At 37.1% G+C, this 15,365-nt stretch overlaps 1 protein-coding gene across 1 annotated transcript in view; it reads left to right on the forward strand.

Annotated features, from left to right (window-relative positions):
• The window catches only part of OSBPL3 (oxysterol binding protein like 3), a 45,560-nt gene that overhangs the window by 12,345 nt on the left and 17,850 nt on the right, over positions 1 to 15,365 (forward strand). The window contains exons 6-13 of the mRNA XM_050892903.1: positions 2,194 to 2,320; positions 3,195 to 3,298; positions 3,447 to 3,539; positions 4,149 to 4,305; positions 6,666 to 6,796; positions 9,622 to 9,729; positions 12,560 to 12,694; positions 13,397 to 13,490. Coding sequence (XP_050748860.1) covers positions 2,194 to 2,320; positions 3,195 to 3,298; positions 3,447 to 3,539; positions 4,149 to 4,305; positions 6,666 to 6,796; positions 9,622 to 9,729; positions 12,560 to 12,694; positions 13,397 to 13,490 — 949 coding nt within the window. The remainder of the gene's footprint in view (positions 1 to 2,193; positions 2,321 to 3,194; positions 3,299 to 3,446; positions 3,540 to 4,148; positions 4,306 to 6,665; positions 6,797 to 9,621; positions 9,730 to 12,559; positions 12,695 to 13,396; positions 13,491 to 15,365) is intronic.

Below are 15,365 nucleotides of genomic sequence, written 5' to 3' on the forward strand. Positions count from 1 at the left end.
CATGGTGCCAGCACCTCTGTGGCTCTTGACAGCCTGCTTTTCTGAGGCCGTGTCTGCAAGGAAATGGCAAACCTCCTGTGGCTGTTCAGTTCTTTTCTCCCAAAAGACAGCAGGGATAGAAGGGGAGAAGAATATTGAGGGCAAAAGTGGAACATTGCAAAGCCCATGATATAGCTATGCCTGTGCTCTCAAAAAAAGAAAAAAAAAAAAAAAGAATCCATGTGACCAGCATATCTAAAATGTATGCTCACTGTCAGGAAACTAACCATTTCTTCTTTGGCATGAAAGACTTTAATTCACTTCTAATTTATTAATCCAGATTTGCACTGCAAAGAAGCCCTACTTATTTTCATGTGAAAAATAGAAGGGGATAGTTCTTAAGCTGCAGTTAATCACCTTAGCTCTGCTGAAGCTAAATGGAAGTTTGCCAATTTACACCAGCCCTAGCTTGATGTTAGTTGATATCAATCCAGCTGTTAGGTTATTTTGAGAAAAATATATGGAGTGAACTTTGCATTGCATTTGATTTGCTTTTAGAAACACCTGATCAGTTTTCACATCTGTTTTTTTGTTGTTGTTGGGAGGTAGGTGTATGTATCTACATATGTTTATGTTGAATGCTTGGATTCTAAAGCTTAGCCATGCTGATTAAAAGCAAAACTGTGCTAACTGGAGCTACACAAACTCTCTCTTGCCTGTTTCTTGGCAATGCCTACTTCCTTCTTCCCTCCTGCTCATGCCCCTCATGTATATGAGTTCTGGAAAAGTTGGTTATATGAGATAGATTTCTGAAGAGATAAATGTGGGATTTGTTCACAAAATGCCAGTACAATTGCTTATCTTTAAATTCAGTTTACTTGTGCTTTTAAAGATGCTGGGATTATTATTTGGGTATACATATATAGATGACTAAAGCTCATACAGGAGCTTTATGTAGGAATAAAACAGCTAAACTACATAGATTAATTTAAAAATAAGTGTGCTTATTGATGCTTAGTACTGTTGCATACTGACTATATAAATTGATACTGAATGACATCACGTGGATAGTGCATTTTATTCTATTCTGCAACTCAAGTTGGAGCTTATATTGTAAATTTAAAAAGACCAACTAAGAAAACAGCAACTGACTGAGATGTAGATGATGTTTCCTATGAATAGATTTAAAACTAGTACTACCTAAGTTCTGATATAAGGTGAGCAGGAGATAACAAAGTTTGTAAAGTGTATGCTTCAGAGAAGAGCCAAACAACTTAGCTTTTCTCATAACCAGTAAAGTGGTCATGTAATGGCACTTAAGATGAAACATTTTAAAACATTTTAAATAAGATGTTGACAAAGCATGTAATTTGTGCAATTTCCTGACACAGATATTATTAAAGATGAAAGGTTTAGTAAGGTTTAAAAATAATTAGGCATTTGAATGGCTATTATTTGTAGTTACATTAGAGGAGAAAACAGCATTATAGGCCACAGTCAACTGGTAATAGTATTGGGTAGAAATTTCTTCCCATTGGAAACTACTTAATTGTACTGCTCAATTAGCTCTTACAAAGAATTTCCAGCATCCCCTGAAGCATCTGATAGTGGGCACTGCTGAAAATGAGATAAGTTTGAAAATGGTTACTGAGACGTTGTAAAAGGGTAGTATTTACACAGATGAGGTGTATGGTCACACATGTATTAAGGCCTGTCACGCCAAATCCATGCTAAAGTCATACAACCTTGAGTAAAATTTTTAAATAACATTTAGTAGATCTTGCTTTCTTCACTGAAAAATAGCTTTAACGAATATGTGCATGTTACATTTCAGTTACTTTTGGGGCTTCTTTGGGGAACATGGAGAAGGAATAGAATGTCTGACTTTGGTCCTGTTCAGATATGGTGCTTTAATTGTATTAAGTTGACTTAATTTATGCAGAACTTTGCCTTTTCTCAAAATTCAGTTTTCAGCAAATTTTTATGGTTCTTGTAGTATTTCTGCTGCTTGTAGACAGCAGTTATGTTAGATATCCTGACATTATGCTCAATGACTGTACACCTAGTCTAGTTCATACACTTTTTTTCCTCCATGTTACTGATGACTTCAGTCCTTGTCCCTGATCATGGACCTCAACTGTTGGTTGTCAAAATCTGTGCATACAACATTAAAATATTGTTTGTTAATAATTCACTTGTTCTTCTTTGGAACAGACAGGCAGCTTGACCAAACAGAATTCATTGTCAGCTGGAGGTAACTTGTCATTTTCCTTTTCGAGTAATGAGTCCAGGATTTCATCTTGGCTACAGTCTTCTGAAGACATGGAAAAGTGCTCAAGAGGTAATGATATTTGAAGGAAGTTGAAAGTAGCCTAATATTTCAGCTTGTTTTTCTTGACAACAAGAGTACTACGTTGTAAGTAGTCATTACAGTTAGAGTTGTCCCTGAAAGTGGAGGGAGGAAAGGGGTGGTTGTTGATTAACTGGCTACTCACTTGTTTTCAAAAGGACTAGTGATTTTGGATATTGGGGTATCAATTGTAGGCACCTTTTCAAGGAACCTGTATATTTCAGTACATTTTCTTGTATATACGAACATCACCTTCAGTAGTAAGATTTGAACTTTCTTAAGCTGGGTATTCAGAAAAGGGAAGCATCCAAAATCTAGTCATTTAAAAAGCACTAAATCTTTAGTGTTTTTTGAACAAGTAAGTGAATCTTACTTCAAATTCACCTTCTGCTTTCATTCTTTCCTAAGAGCATGAAGATCTTTCTCATGTTGGTAGTGTCTGTGTGATACTTATTTGGTAAAGTTCTACCTACCAGTGAGCTTCACCTCTAATATAGAGGACCCTCATCTCTAGCTCTGAATGTACAATTCAGTCTTTCTGCCTATGACATTGTTACCCTCACCATGAGGAGCTCTAACTAGTCCCAAACTGCAGTAATTATCACATTATTCTCATTTTTCTGCAACCAACTAGGATAAAATATCATGATCATTATACACAGCATATAGATGCATTTCAATATTTTGAATTTAAACTTGAAGACAGAAGGATACAAGCTTTTTATCCAGTCGTCTAATAATGTGCTTTTAGTCAATGAATAACTTAAGCTAGCTACAATCAAAATAAGACTAACCTACAAAGAAAAAAACTTTCAGTGTGTATGTTACTTTAGGGCAACTGAAAATATTCTCTTGTTCAAAACAGACCTCTCCAACTGTCACACATATTTACTGGAAATGAACCAGCTGTTACAGAGCATGGATGTTCTTCACAGGACGTATTCAGCACCTGCTATAAATGCCATGCAGGTTTGTTGTTTAAAAAACAAAACCAAAAAAAGTTTTCCCTTGCAATTCCAAAAAACAACCCCAAATCCTAAAGGAACAAGGTATTTCTTCTTAGCTCGGCTAGTTTTATGGCAATCTGTATTATTTTTGTCCTGTGTGTTGTTAAAAGGTTGGACCTTTTGAAAGCCCAAAGAAGGAAAAGAGAACACACAGGAGGTGGCGATCCAGAGTTGTTGGGAAAGAGGCTAAAGGAACGTTACAGGTAACTTCAGTTCTTTCAGTGCCCATCTTTCTCCAAATCTTAGTTATTGATCACTTCTTGGTGTGACCAGTTTAGGAAATATGAATCCTTTCTGAGTAGTGTCCTGTGCTAGCTCATTTTAAGTGGTAATATATCAGACAAAACACAAATATGTTGTCATTGGTATCTGCAATAGGATCTGTGCTGTTACCTTCAGGAGACTGGCCATGTGTTTTACCCATGTTTTCAATCTGCCTCCAGTTTGGGGGGTTGTGGTGTTGGGTTTTTTTATCAGTACAGATTTTTGCAAATTCTCCAGATAGTTAGTACATATTTGCATCCAGAGGCCATGTGATTAGATACTTATAAGTGGGGAAAAATAGTATAGCATATGCTACAGCTCTCAATGGGCTTGTTTCCTGGACTTTTGCCAACTCTCCAAGTATGATATCTTGGGCAAAGTTATATCTATGGTTTCATTTGCCAGGTGTCATCCATTCCAAGCCTATTGGTAATTGGCAGTAGTTTTTCCATTTTTGGTGTCTCCAACATGTAACCCAGGTGGGTACAGTAAAGCAAAGTTTTCTTTACAGTTTGTAAAAACATCACAAATGGCTGTACTCCTTACAGGTGCCTTCAGTATTTTCTGCCCCTATGAGACTGCATGCTTCCAATCCGAACTTATCTACAATAGATTTTGTAGAGGAGAAAAATTACTCCGATGGCTCTGAAACATCATCAGAATTTACTAAAATGCAAGAGGACCTATTTCACATTGCACATAAAGGTAAATGAAATTGTGTTTTGTATGTGGTTTTATATCTGAGACTTCTGAGAATGCTTCCTGTTTAATGTTTAGAAAAAGCAGGAAACGCCCTCCCTTCCTTTAATTCCCTTGAGGAATTGCAAATGTTGAGATCTTGAGTCATTTGAAAAAAGTGGCTTAATCATCACATTTTTAAATTTTTTATTTAATAAAGGACAGCCCTTTGTTTTATGTGCTAAAAACCTAGATTGTATTTTTTTGCCTAAAGGTAAAAATCATAAAATCAGTTGCTATAAACACAACAGCAGATTATACTCTTTTGTGTTTGCACATGTATGTGTGTATATGAGCACATGTATGTTTGTATATTCGGTGTGTTTCACTGTATCTCAGAGTCAACATTTGTTGGTGATGCAAGGGTTGCTATGGTAGTAACCTATTTTTAGTGAATACAGAAGAGTAAAATCATGTAAAGCAGCCAGAGGGGCAGCTTGACTAGAAATGTTTCTTCTCTCAAAATAATTTTTCACTAGCAGTGCTTTGCTCCATCACCCTCGCACCAGAAACATTTTTACTGTTTGAGTGATCTTGGTGAGGAAGGCACTTAAGCATTTATATCTGAAAGACTTTTGGAAGTATTGGCACAAGATAATAGTTGATGTTATCAATAAGCATTCTTTGCTTGTTTTTCCCGTCTGGTGCTGATGTATCTCGATTCCGTTACGTAAGGAATGTATCTAAGTAGTAAACTTTATAAAGTCAGTTAAAGTCAAAACTGATGTATGTTTTCCAAAAAGAGAAAAGAAGTGGGGGTAGGGCACAGTTGGAAAAGCTGCTATTAAGCAGAGCAAAGAAATCACCTACTCAAGATCATCTTACCTGAAATGTCCATGTCGGAAATTTTGGTTAGATTGACCCATGCATTTGAGGTGATAATTGACTTAGTACTATTTAATACAGTATTGTTTTATTAAGAGTACAAAGAATTTTTTTCCAAAGTTGCTTTATACCACACCCCTTCCAAAAGAGGGTAGTGAAGAAAACTTTTACTTTAGCTTTTGATACAAATTAAATAAAATGTAACATTAGTACTTTAGTATGTAATAATTCCTGAAAATTTAAGTTAGTATACAACTTACTAAATGACATTTAAGGTCACTGAAGATTCTGGTCATGTCATCCACATATGAAAGTCTAACAAAATAGATCATAGTGGATCCATCTTCCTCCCAGCCCCCTGTGATACTGTTAAAGATTTCTTCAAATAGGTTAAAGTATGAGAATTAGATTTGGTAAGGTTTGCAGTGTTGAAATATACCTTAAGAATATTTTCTTAGAAGAGTAAATTAGGTTACATCAAATACTCAGTGAAGTGATGATGATCCAGGTTAACTCGGAGTGGATGATTAGAAGAGAGTGGTATCAGAGATTTCTTGTTCTTTGCCCTTTTCATGCATCCATGCTCAGATTTTATATCTCCATTTCCCTGTAAATTGATACATTTTTGCATTGGCAGTTCTCATGACTGTATTACAAGGCTTGATTAGGCTCTTAGAAGTCCTCTCATTCTCCAGTTAGATGAACGTTGAAATCCTACATAAACAAATATTACTCGAATAAATTTTTATTCCTTTTGGTTAAAGAAAACAATAAATGTCTTAAAAGTAAAAAAATAAGGAAAGTGCATTTCCCCTTTAAAAATCCAGTAGTTTTAAAATTGCGTGATCTGTTGTCTGATTTAAATGTTTCAGGCTGGTGATACTGGCTCAGGAAGGAGTAGAAGTAGCAGCATAACGCGCACAACATTCAGGATCACTTTGAGTCACTAAATCATCTAACAAGCTGAAATTTCTTTATGCCAAAAAAAGATAACAAAACTCAACACCACAGTTGACTTGCTTGTAGGGAAACTAGTAACCCTATAGCTGTGGCACAGTATGTGTTATAGCTGCTTTTTTGATTATTTTTTTTCTATTTCGTTTTTTTTCTGCCCTCTCTTCTTCTCCCCCACTGGAATACTTAAAGGAATGTGGAATAGAGTCATGACCATCTGAAGATTCAAGCTAATTGGGGAACAAAAGCAAGTGAAGAGCAGATGTGGTTAGTTAGCTTTGTTGCCATCTGTCACAAATAATCAGAGTAATTTTGACTGTGGCTAATATAGTCAACACGGTAGTATTCATCATAAACATTTCTCCTACTAAAAAATCTACCCTATAACCTTGATTAATATTACTTGTTTTTAGTAACCCACCCTGGATCTCTCAACCTAAATTCTTGTTTCTGTCACCATAAATGATGTTTCATTGAAGTTTTACATAACTGATATGTGTACAATTGGTAGCTGTTTTTAACTGTCACTTTTTACGAAATGGTTCTAGTTTACTTCACCTTGAGGTCAGCTTTCAGCACCATATCTACAGAGAGAGAAAAGCTGAAGCAGATGCTGGAGCACGATGCATCCTCATCTCCATCTGCACAAATAGTTGGCTTGAAGAATGCATTAACATCCGTAAGTGACATGCTGAAGTTCAGCAAGCTTCATTGTCATCAGATACTTTTAAATTTTATAGTAGTTAATTTCTGTTTATTTAGTGTCTGTTCTGTGCTAGAATTTGCAGTATTGACTCATAGTAAGTTATTATACTTGATGTTTTTCAAAGACTCTTTCCTAAGTGTTAAAGGTATTGTGAAATCACTGAAGTTTGATAGATTGGTTTAGGTATATAGTATAATCTGTATCATTTGATGTTAAGAATCAGAGGGCTGCTCTGTGACGATAAGTCTACTTTCTCTGGAAGCATACACTGTTTAATTACTCAGTTCTGGTAGGTTGCGGGTTTCCTTTTCCTTTTCTTTTCCTAAACAGCACTCAAGTATTCACTGTATGACTTGGCATAAAATAAAGGTGAGAGTCGCTGAAAGCACTCAGCTGTCCCTTCTAGAGCTTCACTGCGCTGCACCAAGACACTGCAAAGCAAATTCAAGTACAACTGTTTTATATTGATTTCCAACCTTAATTATCTGTTAGTCATCTAAAAGCAGCAATGGAGCTGTTAGGCCAGAGTTCTAAATGACAAAAGATTGTGCTCTTTAAAAAAGTGGGGGTTTTTGGTTGCTGTGCTTTTTGTAATTGGTTGAGACCAGAACTTTCGGGTTGGTCGTGTTTGAATGTGTCAACCAAACAGTGATCTGATTTCAGAGCAATGAGGGCCATCATTACCATGGTCTTAAAATTTCAGTGTTTGTTGCAAATTCCTAATCAGAGGCAGGGGACGCTCTCTGGCATTGATAAATGTGATATAGATCATCTTAGAATTCTTTCAGTATGAAAACTTCCCTTTGCTTTACAAAAGCTGCATATGGTTATAGTTTTTTAAGCATATAACATGCCTCTTTGCCTAGACCTTTAGAGGCCGTGATGTCTTCATAGTGTTTAGAGAAAGCTGAAACCTGTTGCATAATAACTATACTCACTCACTTGCACTTCTTTGTTTTTGACTTTCAGATGTTCCACTTCTGATATTTGAATAGGTGACTTTTATTTTTCCAGTGTTATTTGCCTACCATTTTAATAAAAAAATCCGTTTTAAGATTTCTGAACTCGATGAACACTCAGCTTAGCAGGAAATTTTTTTTCTGAGCAATGAAATTCTGTTATCCATCTTCATCCTCTAAATGTCTTTTAAAAGTCATGCTTTTAGGTCTTATCTGATACTTAATAAGCCTTTTGTAGCCCATCCAGAAGTCATCTGTGAACCTTGGCAGTTTCAGCAGAGGTTAACACCTGTGAGAGCTATTCTTAGCCTGCAGATCTGTAAAGCCATGATGCCAACAGAAATTTTCTCACCCTGTACAGCAGAGATCCTGTAGGAGAAAGGAATAAGCTTCCTTTGAAGACGTATGGAAGCACAGATATGATAAACTTGACATATTTCTAAGACTTCCTTGCAAGAGAGTCCTGTGTTGATGACTTTGACTTAGTGTTTGTTGTTCTTCATTTCAGTTTGTTTTCTGTACATGAGGAACAAAAAATCAGCCTCACAGGTTGAAAGCTATCAAACATAAGTCTGTTTTGCTCTCATCAGCCTGGCAGGGGAAGAAAAGTGAACAGATTTAAAGTGGATAAAACACCACAAAATTAGCATCTCTGCCTCTGCTTCTCCCTCATTAAGATAGTATCTTTGACCTACACACAGTCTAAGAACAGCAAATACAGAATGGGGAAAAGCACAATATTTTTATTTTTGGGAGAGGAAGAAGACAACAGAAGGAAGAAAACACTTTGTAGCAAACAATGAAAATTGGAAGATGCTATTACAGGAAAGCTGTGTAAATTCTTTTTTGCACTTATTTGATGTTGTGGGTATAACACAATGCCGTCCACTTGAACACTTGATACAGAAGTGATATATGCCTGTATGGCAAATTCAGACCACACATATGTAAAGCCAGAAATTACTTTCTCCCCTCCATCATCACTTTGAGCTTACTGTCTTTCCTGCCCTCAAGACTATTTCCAACAAAAATTACTGTCGAAATCAGATGCGTTTTGGGACAAAGCGGATGTGTAAACAGCAAGGTTCTCCACATCCTAGTATTGATTCAGATCACTAAAATGGGCAGTAAGTCTTCAGTATTGTTCCAAAATTAGTAACCCAGTCTTTTTTTATCAGAGATATTTTCATTGCAGGCAGGGTTGCATTCTCTTCCTACAAGTCTACTCTGACATCTGTCCAGCAGATGCACCCAGCATGAGTAAATAACATGTAACAAACATGAGTTTGCAGTAGAGGCTTTTTATTCTGATCATTCCCATTATAAGCTGATAGGACGCAAATTGTACCTGTACCGGTCTGAATTTAACTCTTATTTCTCTGTCAGTGGAAGGCAAAGGGAGCTGTCAGTATACCAGGCTGATGGGAAAATCAAATGGTTTTGGATGTGGCAAGAGCAAGAATTAATGTTGAGAGAGGCTAGGTTGGAGATAGGGGTGAAGGAAGGGAGCTTGAAAAGAAAAAAGATGCACAAAATTAATTTATAACTTACTAAATCAGCTTGCAAAACCTGGTAACTTGAAATCTGCCATCTTTGGCTTTTTTTCTCCATTTATGTGTCTTTTCCCTCACACTGAACAAAAATAGTTTTAATTTGAGCGATAATGAACAAGGTTTGAAGCATTTATAATAAATGATTTGCTGAACCAGTAAAAAATCATGTGGTGGTGGTGTTTTATACTGCACTTTAAATACTCTTCGCCCCTTTTTACACAATAAAGCCACATTCAAGTTAGTTGAGAGAACTTTATATCCCCAATATTTTTGTTAAATATTCCAGGCAATAGCGCAAAACACAGATCTTAAAGACCGGTTACGCAGAATACATGCCGAATCTATGATCCTTGATTCAGCATCTAATGCAAAATCAAGTCCAGATTTGGTGAAGGTGGGTATGGATTTCCTCTTTCAGTGATGTCTGTTCCTCAAGCCCCTACATCTAGACAGTGCTGCATAGCTGCATCTTGTCCTGTTCTTCATGTCTTCCCTATGGTGTATTGTGTTAGTAAAATGAGTCCGCTTTCATGGCTATGAGTCATTTCTGATGATGCATTGTGTAATATTTGATTTCAGAGACTTTCCTTGTGAGCAGTTTTCCTGAGCATACTTCCATTGCTTTTTGCTACTGGTTCCTGGTGTTCTCCCCCGCCTCCTGCCCGCTTCCCATTCAGCATGAACAGAGCTGCCGCCTTGTAACCCTCATGCTACTGTTTCTCTCCCCCTTATTCCCTTGTTAACTTTCAAGTTCTGTAGTTCTTTCTGTTGCCTGTCTAAATATTGTTAGCCCAGAACGCTGGCTACCAGTGTGGCTTGTGTAAGGTTTAGAACAAATATCAGACATTTCCATGAAAGGATCAAAGAAATGAGATGTACAAGAGCCCTTTCAGCCATTTAGTTTTCTTTGTGTGAAGGCAGGCAGTCTCCTACATATCCGATTAGCCAGTTTGAGACGTACTGATGTTCAGACAGTTTTTTGGCTTGCTGCAGAATGTATGTGAATATGGTGTATTTATAGGTCATATGATCTAGGTGTTAATGGTGCTAGTGAGGGAAGCAAGAACTGTGTTATTTCTGATGGATTTTCCTAAATGTTAACACATACAGAAACTTCTGCTGTGCTTGTAGTATAAATCTTTCATTAGAACTTGAGTGGATGTAACACTGGGGGTTTTATACAACTTATTATTTCCTTTCTTTTTTAAAGACAGTTTAGTCATTCCGTCTGTTCACTTCTGGTTTAGTTCTGTTTTAGTAGAGCTATGTTTTGGTCATATTTAGCTGTTTGGGGTTTTTTTTTTCTTTTCTTTAAGGTAGTTGATCATTCTAATGCCTTTTGCTTTTAATCCCATGAGAATTTGAACAGCACTTAAACTGCTATCCAGACAAGCATTAATGCATTGTTTTTTTAATTTCAGGAGTTCTTTCTTTTCTTATTTAGTGGAGGTCCTTGCAATGACAATGGATTATTTCTGAAACTTGTTCTATGCACTATATACACACACACACATGCATCAAAAATAGCTTTCAAAAGGTCCTTTAGAGGTTTCATTCACAAATTCCCTCTGGCATGGTTTGGGATGGAACTTAAGGGTGAAATCACTTACACTGGAGAAGTTTTATTTTAGATTTGTCTGAGGACTATGATACAGCAGTGTTGCTGTGAGGAAGGCAGGGCCACTGCACAAAACTTTGCTCTAAATGATACATCAGGTGCTATGATGGACCTGTGAAAACTGGAGCAGTATAAACTAGTATCTCAAGCCTTTGCATAAGGTAGAAGTTTGGTTTGTCTATTGGGCAGTTTATGTTGCAGTTTATCATGCCAGAGTGGGAACATGAAAGAAGACAACCTGAAACTCTCATGTGATAGATATTTATGAGCCTTTCCCGCTCGCTTTTTTTCTCAGATTCAAAATAATGTTGGAAACAATCCCAGTAGCAATGCTCACATGTTTAAGATCCTTTTTTTACTTGTAGGCTAGTGTAACTGCTTCCCACAGAAGAGACAATGTTGAGGTTTCCTCTTTTCTTGCTGCTGTATCAGAAGTTTTTTGGTTTGTTGTTTTTTTTTTTTTAAAGTCTTTTGTATGATAACAATTTGGTTCGTTACCATGTCACCATTATCAGTGCATACTGTATAACGTTCCATACTACAGTAAAATCTACCAGCAGAAAAGCTTTGAAAGATGATTTGTCAGTTTGATTATAGACTTGTCAGATTGTTCATTATGTTGTTCTGAAAGTAAAGCACTACAATTCCTGCAAAATTCTGATAGGACAGTCATGGTTACAAGTTAGTAAAGCATCTCATGCAGAAAAGCTTGAGAGCAGCTAATACACTCCTTTGGGCCAGCGAGCCCTTTTCCTTAGCATTGGTGGAGTTATCAGGGAAAACAGTAGTGCACAATGTTCTACAGCTTTTTTACTGCATCCACAGAATGAACCAAGTCTCACTGGTCACCCTACCTTTGCTAGGCCACGTTTTGGAACTCTGCTTACGCCAACGATCTGTAGAGCTTCTGTGGGAGGAGTTACCAAGATCTCCGAGGCAGTCAAACGTGCCTGCAGCAGCAAAAGCAATGTCGTTTATGTGGCTTTGATATGTTGGTTTTGGTTAACACGGAGCTCTCTCAGGTGTGGATATGAAGGAAAGCTTCCCAAAGCACAGCATAGAAAATTATCTAGTGAAGAAAGAGAGCTAGGAAAGCATTGCTATTATATAGAAAGCAACTTTGCCCCTCTGAATTTTGTATGCCACTGCACCACAGGCTTTGCGTTAAGCAAGGCTCGGGAGGAAAAGACTAATTCATTTGCTAAGATCAGAAGGGAATGTGAATCTAGGATGTAATATAAAGAGATGGGAGTTTTGTTCTTTTGGGGGCTTTTTGATGATACACTTGTGTATATCTGGCTAAATCACTCAAATATCAAAGCATCTTTACTTTTTTTTTTTGAGGAAAAAGTATGTGCAGCATCATAACATTTACTGAATATGCATTGCTTTTTTTTCCTTCTTTTTTTCTTCTTCTCTTTGGTCTGTTTTACTTTGGTTTTAAATCCCTCTTTGAAATACATGCTGCCTTTCACTAAATTGGAGAGGAGCATGTGCAATCTTCTCCCGGTGTTTTACAACCCTTTAAGTTATGTGACTGGAATTGCATGCATGAATGCTATTTGCGCTACTTCTCCTCTCAAAACTTTTTATTTCTTTTAAACAGGAAAATTCAAGAGAAGAAAGCAGAGGTCTGGTTCACCAGGTCTCCAATGAAAGCAGACTGTCTGTAGCTGACTCTCTCACAGAATTTTTTGATGCACAAGAAGTCCTACTGTCTGCTAGCTCTTCAGAAAATGAGGTCTGAGTGTTCGGATTGACATCATTCTGATGTAGTTTCTTATCTGCTACTTAACTTGCAGTCTTTCTGAGGGCTAACAGCACATCAGATGACTGCCAGAAAATGAAAATTTTCAAAACATTTAGAAATTAATATGCTGCGTGTATTTATTTGTTGTCATTGTCTCTTCACAGTAAAATGTAACAATTATTATGGAGAAGTCTTATATGCACATTGAGGCAAATGGCAATTAGGTAGCTAGTATGCAGCTACTGCATATATTGTACTCTCTGCCTTGAGTCGTTATACAGGTGCTTAAGAAATTGTATCATAGAAATATATATTCATACGTGCCTTTGTGGTATGTGTAGGTGCCTTGGGGCTGATGTCATGCATATTGAAACTTAATAGCTCATTTTGTCGCCTCTCTCAGACTCCATAAAAACCTTGGCTTTTGATATGAGGAAAGCCTTCTTAGCTGTGGGGCCAAGAAGATGAAGCATGTCTCCACTAAAAGAATAGTTGAATTTTCAATGATGGTGATCTCTCCCAAACTCAATTGTGTCTTCTTAGGACTTCTGAGTACTTTCCTATACTGAAACACAGCTTAAACAGTTCAAATCTATTAAAATTATAATTGCAGCAGAAAGTAACAATTTCATGCGCATATGGGGTTATTTTAATGAGTGATGTATCTTGCTTATTTCCCTACCCCACACTCAGGTATCGGATGATGACTCATATGTAAGTGATATCAGTGATAATGTCTCAGAAGATAACCTAAGCAATGAGATGGAGAATGAAAGACAAACTTTAGGTAAGTTCAGTGTTTTATTATACCATGTTTTGAGAATTTTCTTTGTTTCTTTTTGTTTGGGATATTTTTTTTCTTCTCTTGCTAGAAATAATTTGATATTACAGGTTTTGAGATGTAAACAGCCTGTGTTTTTTCTCTTACAGCCTCAGATTGGTTTTGAACAGCACATTCTGGCTAATCTGATTAACAGGGCCCAGGCACCGTTGATTAAGCAGGATGGTGGTTCTGTATCAGCAGAGAAACACCTATTTTCTTGGCTTCCTTGTTGCAACTCCCACTCCTTTTCAGTTCCTTTCATGGCCACAGGATTTTTCAAAGTAGCAAGGCCTAGCTGCTTTCTTTTTTTTCAAAAAGTAATTTTCTTCTTGTCACTCTGTTTTTTCAGTCTGCAATTTAACAACCGCATTCAGAGTTCTGTTGTTTTTAGCAGAACTCAGTGTTTAAAGGAACATGAGAATAATTACACACTGGCAGGCCTGGTGTATGACCATAAGGATTTCTTTTTTGCATCTTTTAATCATGATAGTCTTGTTTAGTACATATGCTTATTTAACTGTCTTGCTAATTAGAGACAGAATCAAAAAAAGAGGGAGAAGAATTGGTCATAACAAACTAATTGGCTTTGTGCCTTCAACTCCTTTCAGCTAACCACAATGTTCTTCCCACTCTATCAATATATTTTGATCTTCAAAAATGCTGAACAGTGGTTTCTTGCTAGCAGCTGTTTCCTGATCATCTCCAAGGACCAGTGGATCCCTATGAACTTGGGTAGTTTGATATGCCTGGAGATCTGTTGTATTCTGTAACTGTTTAAAAATGAAGATTATTTTTGAAAGACAGGAAAGAATATAGATTGATTTATCTCATGATCTGGACCTTAGAAAACTGTACTAGTGTGGCTGTTCCTCTTCTTGTAAAAAAGACTATCACTGAAGCTCTTCCGTATTAGCAGCACCTCCACATGCTTCTGGTACCTGCTATTTCTGTGCTTTGGGCAGCCTGCCACTCCCATTAATAGCAAACTGGATGTCTTTTTTCCTACACGGCTTTAGCTGAACCGTAAATTGTGGGATTATGATAAAATCCTCTGGCCACTGTAATTAGAAGGTCAGACCAGATGACAATAATGGTCCAGTCTGGCCTTAAAAGTCATTGAGTCTAGCTGGAGGTCAGATGTCTTAATCTCCTTCGGTATTATTGCTGGCCATTTGTCACAGCTCTTGCAAACCAGAACTGCATGGGCTTTTCTTTTCATGGGGGGTGGGCAAACTTCACTGTATAGAAAATTTGGTATCTGAATATCTTAGTTGTTTCTCTACTCTGTTTTGTCACCAGTTTACCCTAATTAATGGGCTGGTCCAGAATATGTAGTTCAGTCAATTAGTATTCTGCTTTTAATCAGAAGCTGTCAAAGGACATAGCCAAATCCCATTTCAGAGAGCTCTTTTGAACAAGGATAATTTTTTAGCATTTACCTCCTTCCTCTCCAGATATCCCCTCATTCCTGAGGTATCTAAGGGAACATCCTTCTTTTTGGCCTCTTCTGATATTAAATAAATTCTTCCAAAAGGGAAGTATAGGAGCCAACCTCTTAACTCTTTAACAGTATAATTGTTTCACGTGTATTTTTTGATTCATAGTGCCCATGCCATTTTTATGCAAAAAGGAAGAGGTAGGCAGTAGACTGCAAATAGTTCACCTATCCTTGTTACAGTAACTTGGTCATATGAGATATTAGGACTTCTAGTTTGTGAATGGCAGGAAAGGTGGAAACTTCTTCCTTAAAACTTTGAGGCTGCTGATTACACTTGAAAATCTCCATCTGAGGTATGGGCTAGCATACATGGCAGTGATGGAGAAGTTAGCCCCTGTGGT

The sequence above is a fragment of the Gymnogyps californianus genome, chromosome 2 (genome assembly GCF_018139145.2).
Source record: "Gymnogyps californianus isolate 813 chromosome 2, ASM1813914v2, whole genome shotgun sequence".
In the NCBI taxonomy this organism is placed as follows: Eukaryota; Metazoa; Chordata; class Aves; order Accipitriformes; family Cathartidae; genus Gymnogyps; species Gymnogyps californianus.